General features: G+C 40.1%; 1 protein-coding gene across 2 annotated transcripts in view; it reads left to right on the top strand.

The window, feature by feature from the left end:
* rims4 (regulating synaptic membrane exocytosis 4) overlaps positions 1-17,924 on the top strand; it is a 28,291-nt gene that overhangs the window by 7,830 nt on the left and 2,537 nt on the right. For both annotated transcript variants that reach the window (XM_058632495.1, XM_058632494.1), the window contains 4 exons: positions 11,776-11,920; positions 13,284-13,396; positions 14,176-14,277; positions 15,174-15,313. In XM_058632495.1, the coding sequence (XP_058488478.1) occupies positions 11,776-11,920; positions 13,284-13,396; positions 14,176-14,277; positions 15,174-15,313 (500 nt within the window). The remainder of the gene's footprint in view (positions 1-11,775; positions 11,921-13,283; positions 13,397-14,175; positions 14,278-15,173; positions 15,314-17,924) is intronic.

Here is a 17,924-nt window from a genome sequence, read left to right as displayed (position 1 = left end):
TGAGGGCGGGATCACGGATGCCGTATGAGCATAAATGGCATGCGTTTTAAAACTGGTGCACCAAGTCACAAGCTGTCCTATTTCAGTGCTCTGTTGAGACACTCACTCATGCTACTCAGAGAACTGGGGGTTAAACAAGTAACTTAAGTCTTCCACGGTGAGAGACGTCCCTCCATCTGACCTCATAATTGTGTTGTACAATGACAATACAGATCCTTTGCTTTCCTTTCCAAGTTATGCATGAGAGTGTGTTATCCATCAGTTACTACATCAAAATAGCAGCTAAGGTAAGGTAAGCTAAGGTGCTTGGTGTCCCTTCCTGAGAAGCAAGGGAAAGGTAAAGGCTGACGAAGAAAGATAAGAGCAATGACAAAGGATGAAGAAAAGGAGGAGAGGAGCTCAACATCAACCACACATCAACCAGGGATCATATGCACGGAGCGAGAGATGGAGGGATGGACAGAGGAGTGATAGAAGTGAAAGTATATGAGGGAGGGAGGAAGAGAGATTTGAGAATAATAATGTCTCACTTGGTATCTTTTGCTCTCTTTGCTAATCAACCTCAGGTTTCATCTTCTTGGATCTATCATCTGTGCCCTTCCTTCTGTGTTTCTACCTCTTGTCCTTTTTCCTCCATCACACTATCTCTTTGTTTTCATCCCTGCTGTGAAATGACATAGAGGTCACAGAAGTATAGAGAGGGAAGACGTATAGAAATAGGTTTCCAGGTAAATCTTACAAGGCTGTAAAACAGTGGTGTTTTGAAGGAAAATAGAGTCAAGATTTCTATTAGGAACACTGTGATTATGGCTGCAGTGTGTGGAAAATGAGGCAGAAACATGCATGTGTCAGAGGAGAAAGAGGGGAGAGCGAGAGGGGGAGAGAAGTCTCTGGTGTGCTTCTGAGCTGAGATGACCCAGAAAAGTCAGGAGTAAAAAATGGACTGCCAGGAAAGGAGGTCTATTCTATAGGGAGGAGGAATAAGAGGAAGAGGAGGTGGAAGCTGTGGAGGCTCATTTGTTTTTTTTACCGAGCAGCAAGGCAGCAGGGAAGGTGTTGTGCAACGTGTTTAAGTCTGATGCAGGAGCTGCAGTGGTTCTTTTAACACACTGTTTCACACTGTGATGTACAGAAGCCGCGGCAGGCACATGAGTAGGAGAGGACCGAGGAATTATAAATACATTACCAAGAGATTAGAAAGTCACATGATGCTCGACAAACAATGTGATGCTAGAGATGCTGTAGGTCTGTAAGTGAGACAGTATAAATTACCCTTTGACGGACTTAGATACTCCATCTATCTATCTATCTATCTATCTATCTATCTATCTATCTATCTATCTATCTATCTATCTATCTGATAATTTGTGAAATACCCCTTTAAATATTCAGACTACAATATCAATAATCAAGTCATGCTCACTCAGGTTGATGCAGAGATTAACATGTCATGATTTATGAATTCCTCATAAGTGTCTATTAAATATCCTGCTATGTCCATAAATCTCTTTTGTCATGAAGTGCAACATGATAACTGTGCACACAGCCTCCTCGGGTGTAGACGCTTGTAGGCGACGGCGTCAAATCTGGGAAAAAAGTTACCAGAAAGAAATAAAATACATTGAATGCCGTGACATGTGTACAGGTTTCTCTTTAGCTTTACTTTCTTATTATGGTTATTTGCACAAAGCAAATTCTGTGTATGTAAAAAACAAACAACCCTACATGACTGTAAATTCTGATTCTATAAACCTGCAGTAATAACACTGATGCTTATCTCTCTGGTGTCCTGTTGCTAATTAAGTATAAGTGGGAAAAAAACGGACTGAAAATCTGAATCAAATTAACTATATATGATTCTCTGCATTAATCAGGTTGTACTTGAAAGCAATATTGTTAGGATACATATATATGACACTTTTATTTGGTCACAAATGACCCTTTATCTGCTGCTAAATAAATTAACAATAATGATTTTCATCAGTTATCATTTGATCTTCTGTGTAATGTCTTGATCACATTGTTACAAAAAAGCTACATCAATGATTTAACGACTCCCGAATGCTGCGGCATTACTAGTTTAATTTAGCACATACTGTACACTGGTCGTCCCTTGATGATGAGGCACAAAGCTGTGCACACTGAACTGAGCTGTTTAAAAAAAAGAAAAAAGCACTTTTCTGCACACACAATATTTCATCGCTGTTCGCTGCCTCATCCAGGCGTCATTTGGCGAGAAGCTGGATGTTGCACCCACTGTTCAGGAGTGGGGAGCGTTCAAGGGCATGTGCCCTGCCATCAGTTCTTTGTTAAAAATGCACTTACTGATTTTGTAATCGCTTTCTTTATTTATTATATCATCTGCATCGATTCTTATATATTCATATATGCAGAGAGATTTTCATTTTTTGGAAATTACGAGTTTCCAGTCAGGAATTACTTGTCACCCTCAGTCACCCTGAGGAAATAAATGATATATTTTATTATAAGCTTACCTATCAATAACGTTTATGAATACAGTCAATGTATAATTTAAAAAAAAAATCATTTTGAAACTAAGTCACTTTGTTGAACTTATTATTATTATAAACCTTGTAGATACGTGTTCATAAAGGGAATTTTAGGAGGTCTCCTCGAGGAATGACAAGAGCAGCAAAATCAATTTTTTTGTCACCTGATACTATAAAACTTTTAGAGCATGAATGATGTTAGAGTGTTAAGTGCTCACAGGGAGGCTGGATGAAGTGGCTCAGCCAAATGTAGTTTGAAATGAACTTCACTGACAGACACTGGTAAAAAAGAAAGAAAGATGCTTTTTAAGGTGAATTCCAAGTTAAAAATGTTTGTGTCATCAGCATGAAACAATTTCATTAGTTTACTTGGCTGTCTGAGTTTTGCTTTAGCCCGTTTCTAATTTCATCACATCGTTTTTTAATGGTTGGGACTAAAGAGAAGCCTTTTTCATTTCCAAAAGTCCCTGCTCAGGTATTTTCCTCATTTAAAAAAAGTCATTGTTGGACATGTTTTCTCTGCAGCCCTGTGGTTTCACTGTAGACCTTGACAAGGACAAACCACTACAATGTCAGTTATAATAGAGTATAGAGGACTGTGCGTGTGTGTGTGAAGGCCTTTTGTGTGTGTAGATGCATGGGTGTGTATGTTCAAAATCATTTTTAAATTTGTTTAATGCCCCTATATGACCTTAAAGTGAATTACTACCCCTGCAGCAAAATGGCAAAGCTGTCCAGTCACGGCTCCCAACGCTAATGAGGATGCTGGAGTTAAACAAATTGCCTAAAAACGCGGGAACTGAGCTTGTCTCAGCAGTGTGAAACAGTGTGGGAGCAAATGTAAGGACATATTATTGAGTTTAAGTCTTTACATCCTTTCACCAGAGGTATAAAAGCAGAAGGAAACTGTTAGTGTAACTACATCTGAGCTTTCCTGATATGTATCAGATTGTCATTTGACATCAGGATGTGTCTTCACCATAGACTGTGGATTAAAAATGGGCGTATTCTCCAGTTCCAGAAGGGGATGTCAATGTGGAAGTGCCTAAAACTTATGCTTTTTTGAATGGTCATTAAGGGGGAAACTACAGTAGTTACAAAAAACATGTTAGTTTGTAAGAAAAAATAACTTCTTCTCACTTGATCATAAAACATTTTCCTGAGGGTTTTATGATCTAAATCTATGGTTCTCACACTGCGGTATGTGTAGCATGGTATGCAAGCTTCCTCTGGTGGTACTTAGAGGAAAATCCAGACATAGACAACATCATTACAAGCAGAGAAACCCAACAATTGAGCAAACACTAGGCATTAGTGGATGTCAGTACTGATATCCAGCTACCTGATTCCTGAACTTCCACTTCTCCCACAGCCACTTACCTGTCTGCCATTTGCTCATTCAACCATTTTTTGTAAATAAACCATTTGCCATCTCCAGCCAAGGTTCTGTGTGCGCTTTTGGGTCCAAATCAAACCCCTAGCCCCTTTTGCATTTGTGTAAGAGCCATAACATTAACCTAACAGATTAAACATGAGGTGATGGTACAGTATTTGTTTTTAAAAATTAAACTCTTCCTGTTGAGGAGACTCAGTGCGATGCTCCTTAAACCTTCCATGATTGTGTAGTGGAAAAAAGCAGTCAGGAAGAAGCTGGACAGACTGATTAAAAAAAAAAAAAAAAAAACTCAGCTTGGACCTGGGATCCCCCTTGACCTAGTGGAGGTGGTGGGAGTGAGAAGAATGATAGCCAAGTTATCACCTATGAAGCACAGCCTCTCCCACCCCCTGCAGAACACCATCACAGCCCTGGGCAGCTCCTTCCTGCCTGTAGGAGTGGTGTCACAGGTCATTCCTCCCTGCTGCAGACTGTACAACAAGCACTGCTCTAGACGCCATCCATTCATTCATCCATCCATGCATCTTCTACCGCTTTATCCTCCACATGAGGATGTCGTGTCACCACAAAGAGACAAACAACCATCCACTCTCACACCTATGGTCAATTTAGAGTGTCCACTTTGCCTAATCCACAAATCTGCATGTTTTTGGACTGTGGGAGGAAACCGGAGAACCCAGAGAAAACCCACGCACACACACACAGCGAGATCATGCATCTTCCTGTCTTCTTGCTGCAAAAGCAAGAGTGCTAACCACTTCACCAACCATTTCACATTTCCATATTGTACATCCATAGATGTGGATTTGCATGTGTATTATTTATTACCTTTACCTAACTGCCCTTGCTGCTGTGACAGAGCATTGTGGGACGATTAAAGGATGATCTGATTTTAACTTACGCCAGAGCGTGTAAACAGCAGGTTAAAAAGTCATCAACAAACCAATGATTAATGAAGACCTTTACGACAGAATTGTCTAATCAATGCCAAAGGTTTAACCAGGGAACTGACAGCTGAAGTGCTAATCAATACCTTGACCCCAGGTCACTCTATTTACCCTAATTGGAGAAAACATCCAATTCAATTCGCCTGAAAGAATTTCCCTCAGTGGCACTGAAGAAACCATGTGACGTGTAAAATCAACTCATGCATGCACACAAATACCAACATAAACAGCTTCAAATCAATTCTCCTCCTGCATCTTCTGTTCTCCGCCTATAGTTCACCTTCACTCCACTCCTGTGTCTTATTGACCCGCCTGTTGAGGTTGTCATCAGCGAGCCTCTATAATTGCATCTTTAAGGGTTCACAAATAGTGATTGGTGATTGTATGCAACGGGCAAAACTCCACAACTAGTGTAATTGGTCTGATCTGTGCCTTAATTGCCTGTAGCTTACGCTGCCACTTAAAGTAATCAGCTCTGTCTCAGCCCACAACATTCTGTTTTGTCTGGGTTTTTTTTGTTTTGTTGTTGCTGAGCTTCTAAAAGCAGCTTCTTGTTCATCTCCAGCCTTAGTCATTCATCATTTGGCGGTATCACTTCCACAGGAAAGTCATTTTTTAAGTTAATGCTTAAATCTTTCAGTGTCTCCCAGGATCCTCTTTCAGCTCCCTCTCACGCTGACAAGGACCTCATGCTAGATTTGCTCTCAGCCTGATGGTGACAGAACATTTTTACTCACTGTGTGGTGCAGTACATCTATATTGTTAAATGTAACCCCTGAATCATCCCTGGAGGTTTGGGCGAGCATCATTGCCCGGCCATTTTTGCGGCACAGATACAAGAGGTCAAAAGATGACTTACTGTTGGAGAAATTACAGATGTACAGAGATTTCACTGAAATGCTCCATCAGTACTGACGCATGCTTTATTATACATATTTATTAAGGTTGCTTTGCAGTTGATGCAGTTGTTTTTCATTTTTTCATTGAATTTGAAGTTTAGTATTTCGGCCAGTCTGCAGCTGGAAGTTACTGTATTGTTTTATTACTAGAAAGGGCAGATAAATGCCACAGTTAAAAAACAAAACATACTTTTGTAAACGCTCTGTACGAGGTAGATAGTAAAGCATGTGCAGCGCTGTCCCGCTGCTGCCTGACGGCTCAGTTGTGCCCGGTTTTTGCCCACAGAAAGTGCCTGTCTATTCTTCGGACAATACAATTGTTAAGGTCCTTAGGGTAATGGCTGTTGATGGTTCGTGTCGATTTTATTTGCTTGTCATTTTAGGGGTGTTTATTGATCCGGCGGTTGACCTAATATGCTACCGACAACGTTCACTTGTTGTCATAGCAACTGTAAACATCCTGTGTTAGCGGAAACAGGCAACGTGTATATCCGGCTATTAAATCTGATTTAACACCCTTTCAAAATACGATTTCCACGTGCGCTTTTTACGTGCGATGTAGTAAAACACGCATGCAACTTATTATCTTGTGCGTGCGCTTTAGTAAAGTAAAACAAAAATCATCTATGTCATCTCCAGGGCTCTGTAGATATGCTATCTGCACTGATTTTGGAAAAAATGGCTCATAGGTTATTGTGTCAAGAAATGTACCATTCAATTTCAGGGAAAAATAAACTTAATTATCAATATGATGAAATGACAATAATTGTAGCACCTAAATCAGAACCTACATTTTGTTATACAATCAAATGGTGACAAAAGCACTTTTAAAGCAATTTTATTCATAGTTGCTCCCAACAATGATCTGTATTTTGTTGATACATATGTTGCCTACCGGAGCTTTAAGTACAAAAGTCGAACTAGAAGCAGATGAAATGTCTTTCACAGAAGCTAGAGTAAAAATGAGGATCAAAATTTCTCTACGTCATCTGCAGAGGTTTCTTTCTTGTACCATATGTAAAATCAGGCTAAGCTCAAACACATCATGATGTTTTATCCTTATCCGTCTGTTTTTTTTGTTGTTTTTTTGTCATGCAGAGGAGGAGACATACCAAAACTGTCTTCATTAGCTTGTGTGACAAACTGAGTGTGGGGTTATGGGACGACACGGGAGGCAAACAGAGCCCTAGATGAGTGAAGATGAGAGTCTTAAAACTTTGCAAAGGGCTTCAATACAAAAGGCAATAATCCCATATAAAAGCCATTCCTGCTCTTTTTGTTGTAAAAGAATCGTAAGAATCGTGAAATGTAAATGTATTTTCACAGAAACTATTCTGACTTGAACAACACAGAGCAGTGATTGTTCCACACACATTCGGCTGCACTGCACATCCACAGCTCGTTCTTGTCTGCGACTCTGTGTATATTCTGTGTGTGTGTGTGTGTGTGCGTGTGTGTGTCTCTTTGCCCACAGTAAATACAGTTGGATGGAGCTCACTTGTGCAGCAGAATTGTGTATTTCGTTCTCGGAAAGTGTTTAGGTTTAAAGTTGCTATAGTCACAGGAACGTAAAACAGACCTTATTTCCCATATACGTACTACAGCGTTTTTGAAATGTGAATTCTCTAAGGAGAGTGGCTGCTGGAAAACATTGTCTTCTTCCTGCTGTGTTTTTGCACAGGTCTATATTTATTTTACTAGGCCACAGGGTGTGACCTACCTTGTCTGTCAGTCAGTGTGTTGGCCAGATGAAGTGTCTGAACATGGAGCAGCTATTTTTGCATCTGTTCTGCTTTCATTAATGTTTCTCTGCTGGGAGAAAACCTAATGAGTCCTGGCTCTCTGATTGCTACATCATAACTTTTGTGCGTCATGTCACACTTTTTGTGCTACATCACAGTGGGTGCTCTACATCACATGCTGTGAACTACATTAACTGTTTTTTTTTCTTTTCTTTTTCTTTTCCAGAGGTACAGACAAGAGCAGGTTGTTAAAATACTAGGATAATCATTCATAGTGAAATTATTTCTTGCTACGGTTTGATTATATTTTTTCTCTTCAAATAGGCCACTGAGGGGTAAATAGGTCATCACTGCAGACATAGGGAGCAACCAGATTTAACTTTCAACTGAACCAGACTTAAGTCCTGAAACATCTGGAAACAAATAAACAACAACAGCTGGTCATAGACTAAAAACTGGACGAACTTGACTTTGTGAGCAGATGCAGAATGACCAGTGCCTGCACTTCCCCACACATGTTTGTTTTCTCTGCTCACTGTGAAACACACACAATGTGTTTTAGTATTAAATTATAATCTCTAGCCTTAAAATGTGACAGATGCTGAAAGCACAGAAACTGAGATGCAGGCACATAAAAAAAGGGGGAGACAACGCAGGTCCAACGTTATATGCAAAATGTTGGTGATGAAGACAGTCAGGAGAAATGTAAATAAGAAAAGCTGCCAATCTTCTAAAGTATAATCTTTTATCGTAACTGTTTCATAAGATTGCCTTGCACTGCACCGTATGAAGCACATTGTGCTGGATTGAAGCAAACTGAGATAATATCCCATCACAAGCGTGAGAGGGTCGAGGCGAGGCTGAGTGGTTGATGTGTCTCCAGCCATTAGCCACCTTGTGTTAGTTGTGTAACCCTGCGCTGCATCAATACACAAGTGGTGATGAGAGGTGACAGGAGTGCACACAAACACACGCACACACACGCACACACACACACACAGAATATTCTTTTTCTCCCCCTATTGGACAGCCAGAACAAAGCATCATTCCAAACCTTAACCATAACGAGTAAATGCCTTATCCCAACCAGAACCTAACCATAATTCAAATTGTAGCTTTAAACTTAACCAGTTTCTGAAAAACGAGGTTCAAATTAGGACCAGGTCCCGACAAGGTCATTTTAGGTATCACACAGGGGATCTCTCCATATCTTCATATGACATTACACTGATGTGCACTAATACTTTAATATTAAAACTAATAACCTAGCTTAAACTTAAAGTTAAAAGAAAAGAGGCCATATTAAGTTTACACTATCTCCCTACTTCTTTTTGGACATGGAATATGCCCCTGTTATTCAATAGATCGCTGGTCAAACAAATAAATCCAACAAAATATGGTGCTTTACTGTTTTCTGGAGATTTTCAACGTGAATGAGTAGATTTCCTCAAATGTTTTGGTATTTTGTGTCTTTACATATTTTTATTTTTTTTTGTGTATCCTGGCATCTAATCAAGATCACTGGGACAATTAAGATATTTTGAACTTTAATCCACATAAGGAAAAGGTCCCATTCAAGAAGCTGTGGAAAAAAAACAAAAACCTTCTGGTCCCCTACGACGTCTACTCACACACACTAAAATAAAGACATTGAATTTCTATATTTGTGGGTACACTCATTGACACTGTGCATAATTACAAAACCACTACAATTAAAACCTATTCTAGTTTTGACCTGTACCCTCAATATAAGACATATTCCTGTAACCGTTGAGGATGGCTAAAATCCCAAGGTTTTATAGTAAACCTGAGCCTCACAGAGATAAAGCCATCTGATATAGAAGCACACATTTACATGCACACGTGCAAAATAATCATCAGTTTGCTAGAAATGAAACCACATTTCAACAAATTATATTGACATTTTACAGGAACATTTAAAACCTTTTATCTGCTCTTTACATTTGCACACACTGTAAGATAATGAGCATTATGACAAGATTTCTATACAATAATAGATTTCTGTATTTTTCTAAAGTTTCACCAGAGAAAAATGTCTTGAAATATTTCAAAGACAAACATCACCATTGTCCCTGTTTTTACTACAATAGTGCACATTTAGCTGCATGAGTAAAGCAGATTTGGTGTCTTGTAAATCCAGCTGCACGGGTGGATTAGGATTAGAGAAGTTTATTTTACAACTCAATAAAGGTCTTTATCTGGCTGTTTAGGTCACTCATCCGGTCACACAAGCATTACAACTTCATTCTGACCCAATTTGTATTATTTATTATATTATTTATTTTTGTAAGCCCATGTCAGCCAAGAACTCAGTGTAATTCACTGAATGATAGTGTTAAGTTTGAGAGAGTCAAACCGAGTACGACAAAATTGCACTCAGCTCTTTTATTTTTCTTCCTTATTCTGAATATGACACTGCTGATGTGTGGTGGACTTCACTCATCCTCTGGTCACGCGATGGTTCTTCTCTCTTTATGACATTTCACTGAGAAGATTTGATACTTATGCTGATACTACCAATGTCATATCCAGTGATTTTTGTCGGGTATCACACAGTTGTGTATACTAAGTATTACAGTCATGCATCCTTCTTGAAGTTTGACCTGGAACTGGAAAAAGAGTAGAAATGCTACAGACTGTTAAGCTTGATTTAGGGGCTGTCCACACAAAGTTTTTTTTATCATATTGGCGTTTCATCCACATGCACACATGACGACCTCCTCCTCTCCCTGGCTTGGTTTATCCTCTCTCTGTTTCTGTGATTGTATACTTTGTAATGTATACTTGTTTGAATATATCTTTTTGTAAAAAAAAGCAGTTCTACAGCGCCATGTACAGGCCTGGAATATGTACTACAGCATTTAGAGTCGTTTTGGGTGTCTTGCGTGGATGGCGACATTTCCGGGAATGATGCCGCGTTTACAGATAACTTTTTAAACAAGACAATTGTCGTGTGATAAAACAACAACAGTTTCATGTCGATGGTGGCTACCAATCACATTCCTCCACACCAGAGAGTTTGCTAAGTGCATCACGAGGGGAAAGTGTTGATCCACCTTTTTTCCTGTCCATTTCTGTCACTTAATACATTTTAAAATGTTATGATATTGATCAACTTATGGCTAAGTTGATCAGAGAGTTTTAAAAAGTCAAATCAGGAACTGAGGCCTTAGTTCATACTTACACACTATATCAAACACATATCAGAATCCTAGACATCAGACTGTAGTAGATTAAGTTTATAGCTACAGTACAGTTTTCATATTGACCTTTGTGCAGTGATGATGAATGATTGTGCTGCTCTGTATTAACAGCAGATCACTGATCATATGGAACCAGTCAGGAAACAATGGCAGTAACCCAGATCTGCCAACACCCCTTCCCATGTGAACATGATAGAAATAGAACCATTCTGGGTCGTTCTTTAATAACTGAAGAACTAACTTCATGTCGTGTGTGTGTGTGTGGATGAAACACACAAACATCACTGAGAGCTTGGAGGAGCAGAAATATGGATTTTATTTTATCGATGTTATGAGGTCAGAAAGTGACCTCATAACATTTTTTAAAAAAAAACTGTCTCATGGTCTCAATTCATTTTGAAAGTGTTTTTGGGCCAAGTTCTTTTCATGTTGCGGGGACTTGGAATATGTAACTGGACTAAGCAGGTCCCATACATTAGGGTTTTCTTACTTAGATTAACATTAGGTTTGGGTTTTGTTGGTTAGCACTACATTCACTTTTTATTTGGTCTGTTCATCTTTCCGTGGAGGAGGAATTAAGTTTTTTTTTTATCCTTGGCCTTTGAAAATTTGACACTGATGAAGTCACAGTAGATGAAATACAAACAAAAATCACTGTTGTTAATAACCTCCCTGTGCTCGCACTGCAGGCACCTGTGACTACTGGGCTGAAGGATCCAGACCCAATTACAAGACAATTATTATTATTATTATTATTAGTAGCAGTATAATTTTTTGCAACAATTCATGCTACTACTTATATAAAGGATATAAAGTAATACTATAAAAATCACAACCAATTTCGGCAGTCGTATGTGTGTAGGAGAAAATACAGCGGGCCTACATTTTTGACGAGGGGCATGTTCCCTACATAGCTGCCTCATTATCTCCACAGTATGTTAATAACCTGGCAGGACAGCATTTCAGTGATTCAGTATTCTGCGAATCACTGACGCTGTCTTCAAAGTTGCACAGCAGCTGAATTTATTTCTATGTGTTTCTATGTTTTCCTCTACAGTGGATACAGAGGGCAGGAAGCTTAAAGGAGCCATCCAGAGGAGCACAGAGACAGGTCTGGCGGTCGAGATGCCCAGTCGGACTGTCCGTCAGGCGAGCCATGAGTCCATAGAGGACAGCATGAACAGCTATGGCTCAGAGGGCAAGTGAGTAAGCATTCACTGGTTAAAGTTAGGCTGGTGCGAAAAAACACAACATACCCAGGTGCAATTTTCAACAACAGTGACGGTGTTCACATGAACATGCATGTGGGGACACAGAACGTCAGGATTTAAGTGACAGTGAAGTGAAGTGTACTCTCTGAAAGTACCTCCAAGGCTTTTTTGTTCCCTATTTCATTTGAATAGCAGGAGACATAACTGTCACACCACGGTGAGACCTGTCCTGTTTTTATATTGTGACTTCCTGTGTTTTATTTTGAAAGTAACTTTCCTCTCATTTTAGACCACTTGCCCTTCCTGTCACCAGCCTGATCACCTCCCTTGATTGCCCTGATTGTTTCCACCTGTTGCCCCACCCTCATGTGTATTTAGTTTCTGCATCTCGCTTAGCCTAGTGCCAGAATGTAATCTTTCTTTGTCCATGTCCACGCCATTGCCCTATTTCACGCTCCTTGCTTTGGTTCTGATTTTATGCCCTCGTTTTCAAGTGAGTTTTTGTTGATAAGTGTTGTTCCCTCGAACCTGTTATGTTATCTGTAGTTTAGCCTCCTTGAAAGTGATTTTTGTTCTTTGAGTTTTCATTGCCTTTAGCCTCCTCGAGAGTGATTGTTCTTGTTTATCGTAGCATTTTCATAGCCTGATTATTTTTGTACTTGAGAAGAGGTTCACTAAGATCAGAATCAATAAAGTTTGAATACAGAGTACTTCCACTGAGTCCTGCCTTGAGTCCTGACCTGACAACAACTGCACCCTCCTTTGTTTGTTTACGGTCATCCATCTAACGGAGAACGGTTTGGATTATGGTACACGCAGGCGCACAGAGGAGAGAGTGGAAAAGTGCCGTGACATCAGCAATACTTGAGTAGTACTACTGCACACACACACATGCAGGTCCATGCCAACCTGGTATTCCAGCTTGAATTCCTGCAGCTGCATGACAAGACACAGCAGACCGACAAACCGAGCGATGAGGTAGAGACGAAAGTTACAAACCCGGCTTTCATCATGACCTGCTGCATCAAAAAGAGAGAGACGGAAGCCTTATTGGAATTTGTCAAAATCAAACTGTGTAAACAGATTTAGGTCCCCACAGCATGAGTAATAAAAGGAACACACACACACCACGGGCAGTCTGCCATCAAAGCACTCTGAGTTGATTCCTTTGCATACACACACACAAAACAAGGTCACTAGGGTCAAACTAATGAACCAGCAGGTTCAGATTAGTTTCATTGAGCCAATCTGGACTTAGCTGGGTTTGTCTCTTATTTTTGTCTGAATCTTCATCATCATCATCATCAGTCTCTCACTTTTAAACACTCGTCTCTTTCTTTCTCGCTCTCTGCAGTTTGAACTACAGTGGCATGTGTCTGGCATCTGACGCCCAGTTCAGCGACTTCCTGGACGGGATGGGACCAGCCCAGTTTGTTGGACGCCAGACACTGGCGACGACCTCCATGGGTGAGGGAGGATGTGCAGTTTCTGTGCTACATGTAAAGAGTGTGTGGAATAAGAACGAGTGTGCTGATTGAAACTTATTTTTCCCACCTGAATGAATCCACTTGGGGTTTTCATATTAATGATATAAGGTGGATAAACATTTCAGAACTGTATTTAGAGCTTCCAGTGACCACTTGAATTATAATGCACTGCTATGATGATTATGGGGCACAGAACAATGAATACGATACATTATGATCATTGAAATAACAATTATAACATCGTATAAGCGTATATGAACTATCATGACACCAGACGTCATGTTACTGTATATACAATGTATTTAATGTCTTATATTTAAAACTGTGGTTATAATAACACCAGGTTTAAATTCTTTAGCCTAAATATTCCATCCCTTTCTATCATCATTTTCCTAATTATCAAGATTTGAGGGTCAAATCTAGCAGCTGTACTAAATGTCCCTGAAAGAGGTAACAAGAAAAATTAAAGATGAGCAGTGATCTGCCATAAATGGGTCAGTTTCCTTACTGGCACTCAGGCAGTGTCCTTGGCCTGACAACATTGAGACTGACCAGCTCCGCTGCAAAATGATATAATGTCACAGTGCCCAGAATAACTTAGGACATCATCTGGTCTCCGTCATTTTCAAAGGGAATGCATTTTTCTTTTTGGGGACATTTTGCTGAAGTTTTTACTTTCAAATATGACTTTGAGTAAGTGGAAGGAGAAAACACATTTACCTCCCTGCTAAAGTGCACCTGTGCTTTTCATCCATCCAGGTGATGTAGAGATTGGTCTGATGGAGAGAAATGGAGGCCTGGAGGTGGAGGTTGTCCAGGCCAGAGGACTCACAATGAAACCAGGGTCAAAGGGACCTCCAGGTCAGTCTGTAGTCTGCTAGGGTGGCAAATTACCTCAGATAAACTGTATATTTATCATTGAAATAAAAATAAATAATTGTTTAAAGGGCTACTTGGACTCTGACCTTAATGCATCGCAAGCCAACAAGGGATAATAGTGTATGTGTCATACTTTCCACAACCGTGTGCAGATCAGCAGATTAAAACAAAAATCATCAGTCAAAATCAACTTAGGCTCATCTCAAAAATAACACCAGAGATAAATCAAGATCAGTGAACCTTTGAGGTTCAAGTTTGTCTTTATTGTCCCACTTGGGGATGGATTCGCATTCCACAAATAAACAAGACAGACAAATAAACACTCCATTGTGACAATAACCCATTAAAAATGCTTACACACAAGGTACTTATCCTATAAGTGCACATGTGTAGTTTAGTGTAATAGTAATCCAATACTGTCATGAGCTGTGTATATGTTACAGTGTGTTTACTGTTATTACTTTACTTAAATCAATCAATCAATCAAACAACCAGAGTGGATTAATAAACTGAGTTAATGTGCGCAAGTCTTAGTGTTATAACATTTGACAGCTTTTTTGATTGTGTAACAGCAACAACTACTACTATTAACTCTGTGGTTGCATAATAATAAAAAAACAGCCATTGATCTATACTTGCATAAGAACAAACATCAGCAAAAACACCATGACTGTGGAAAAAAAACAAACCCCAAACTAGGACGGCCAGATCAAAGAGGGCGAGATAATGAACAAAGCAAACAACAAACATGAGACAAGAGAGAATGTGAAGAGAAGTTTAATGTAGATGAAAGAAAAAAAAATGTTAGGAAGCCACTAAAAAAATTTGATTCCACTGAAGGAATCAATGCTGAACTTTTCTGTCGGCTGTTATTCCAGCACCCTACATCAAAGTTTACCTCCTGGAGAACGGCATCTGTGTGGCCAAGAAGAAGACCAAGTCAGTGAGGAAGAGCCTGGATCCCCTCTACAACCAGGTCCTGGTCTTCTCTGAGAGCCCACAGGGGAAGGTGGTGCAGGTGAGACCAGATCATCCAGGTCCACAAACTGACCATAATAATTAGGGCCTGAGCACTCACACAGTGGAATTCCTGGAATCCTTTTTTTTTTTCTCCCCAAAGGATCTATTTTAACGTACTAAATGGTGGTGAAAATTGGCACGCAAGTTTTTTGAAAAGGAGGGAAATTAAAAGTAAAAGTAGTGCAAAATTGGTCAGTAGCGCACCCTAAGGTGAAACCTTGTAAGACAAAGGTGCAACTAAGTGTCACCAAATTCTACGAAACATGTCACAGCCCTAGACAAACAAAAAAGTCTATTGGGACCATGGCCTCAACTTAGCCATTTTGAATTTGGCGTCCATCTTGTCGATTTGCATGTTCCATCATGAACAAAATAAAAAAAATTGTCAATTTGTACTTAACCCATTAAAGATGAAAACTTAACAAAAGGTCTTGCTGATTCAAAAGGGGTCGTGGCCACAGCAACCACAATTTGGGCCAAATTTTGACCATTTGCTGGTCAACGTTTCATGGCAAAACATTGCCGTACATTGACTGATCTGCTCGGAACTTCATATGTGAGACAAGAGACCCGGCCAGAAAAGATCAGCACATGAAAACTGAGTCATGGGCATATAGCGACACATGGTGGCGCGGCGGCTTTGAAGGGGCGCACAATGCTGCTCGTAACTTTATTATTGTTTGTTTGTTTTTTTTGTCAAAAAAACCCCCATCAAACCAACCTGCTGTCACGATCAAAAATGTATTTTCCTTCCTTCCTTCCTTCCTTCCTTCCTTCCTTTCTGTCTTTGCCGGCATGCACCCAGCATGTGTTTTAACCTGACACATGTTCGATTTCCTCAGTAATCTGTGGTGCGTTCAGGGGCCTGTAGCTCAGGCTGCGGCTGCTCCACTGATCCTTCCCCCGTGTAATTAGCTGCTAAATGCCTCCCTCTTAATTATCCGCTGTCTGTGTCGCTGTCCTCTGAGTTTCATCAAACTCATTCACGTTGCATAATGAAAATCGCTGAAATCAGCAGCGCTTTTTCAATTTGTCACTTCCTGATTTAGCAAAGCCCAGCGCTGCTGAAGTCTATTCTGCTGCAAGTTCATTCAGAATCTTTCTACTCCAGGACTCCAGTGTTTACACTAATTATGTGAGAATCTTTTTGTGTTTCTGTTTTATTCAGAGCATGTATATGAACATTTTTAAAGAAGGTTGAGGATAAGTTTAGGTCAATTCAGGTACAGAATCTACATTATGTTTGTATAATTTACTGTGTATTACAAATATAAACAAGATACTCAGAAGGGCGATAAATTCATTCTGTGTTTTTAATTAATTCCCATATTGTCTGGAATCGTGACCTTTCTACTGAAGAGATGTGTGCACTCGGATACATTGCGAAACAGCCAATGAGAGCAATGTCTCGCCCTCAACTGTCCTAAGATTGGACAAAGTCTCCCATCATGGGTCAGATTTCACCAATCAGAGCCTAGAGCAGGCGCAGAAATCTTGCTCTCACACAAATCACTAAATTTACATTATGCTGAAAGTCGATCATGGGTCTACTGATCAACGATGCCAAACATATGTTACATACCACAGCTTTAAATTGTCCTGAGCTGTTGAGTGATCGGTAACAAGGCCTTAAAAACAGCCGGAGGACACTTGGCTGCTGCTGCTGTCACGGCGTCATTAGCTGCTAAACGCCTCCTTTCTAATTATCAGCTGTCTGTCTTTCTCCTCTGATCCGCTCTGTACGTCATCATCTCTTTTCCTATCTTCACACTTCCTCTCTGGCTGCGTGTAATCTTTTATTTTGCTTTATTTCACATGTGTTGTTGTTTTCCTTATTCTGATTTCTGGTCTCATTTGGATGTATTTGGATGCATTTGTCTATGTTCATGTTTTAGGAACAGCTCATAACAAGAACCTTCATCCCAAAACGTTAGCATTTAACCATCAGGAGATAGACTTCAGCTTTTTCACACAGCTATTCCATTACCATCTATTTCTCCTCCTCCTCCACATTCCCGTCTCTCTGTCTGTGTGTGCAGAGTGGTTCAGAGAGTGTGATTGATGTTTTTCTAAATTTCTCCTAGTAAATATTAGTGGTTTATCACAATTTATGTTATAGGGTGTGTGTATATATGGGTTCGCAGTTGATTTTTGGTGTGTGTGTGTGTGTGTGTGTGTGTGTGTGTGAGAGAGAGAGTGTATGTATGTGCAGCCTCGTGGCAGATGATGCCAACATGTTTGTTGATGATAGCTTCTCTCGGCTGACACGCAAACATGGCATCAAAGCATTAGCATAATAATTGTATTAGAGAGCTTCTTGGCCCACAGGTATCCCTGGTGTGGTGTTTTGAAAATAAACATGGAACCAACTTGTAAGCTACCCTTCTGTGTCTGAAAGTAAACCCACTGGCAGTAAAATAAGTCAGAGTATGAGGTTAGGTTTAGGGATCAGGATCTGAGGTTCAGGTTACAGGTTAGGATACAGGTTCGGCTTAGTGGCCAGAGGGCTGCATGTGTTGCTTTTTCAGATGATGTGGTGATGATGGCATCATTGGTCTGTGATCTACAGCACTCACTGGATCAATTCGCAGCTGAGTGGGAGGCAGCGG

Source organism: Solea solea, chromosome 6 (genome assembly GCF_958295425.1).
Source record: "Solea solea chromosome 6, fSolSol10.1, whole genome shotgun sequence".
In the NCBI taxonomy this organism is placed as follows: Eukaryota; Metazoa; Chordata; class Actinopteri; order Pleuronectiformes; family Soleidae; genus Solea; species Solea solea.
Note: the sequence above shows the minus strand (reverse complement) of the source record. Positions and strands in the feature narration are given on the sequence as shown.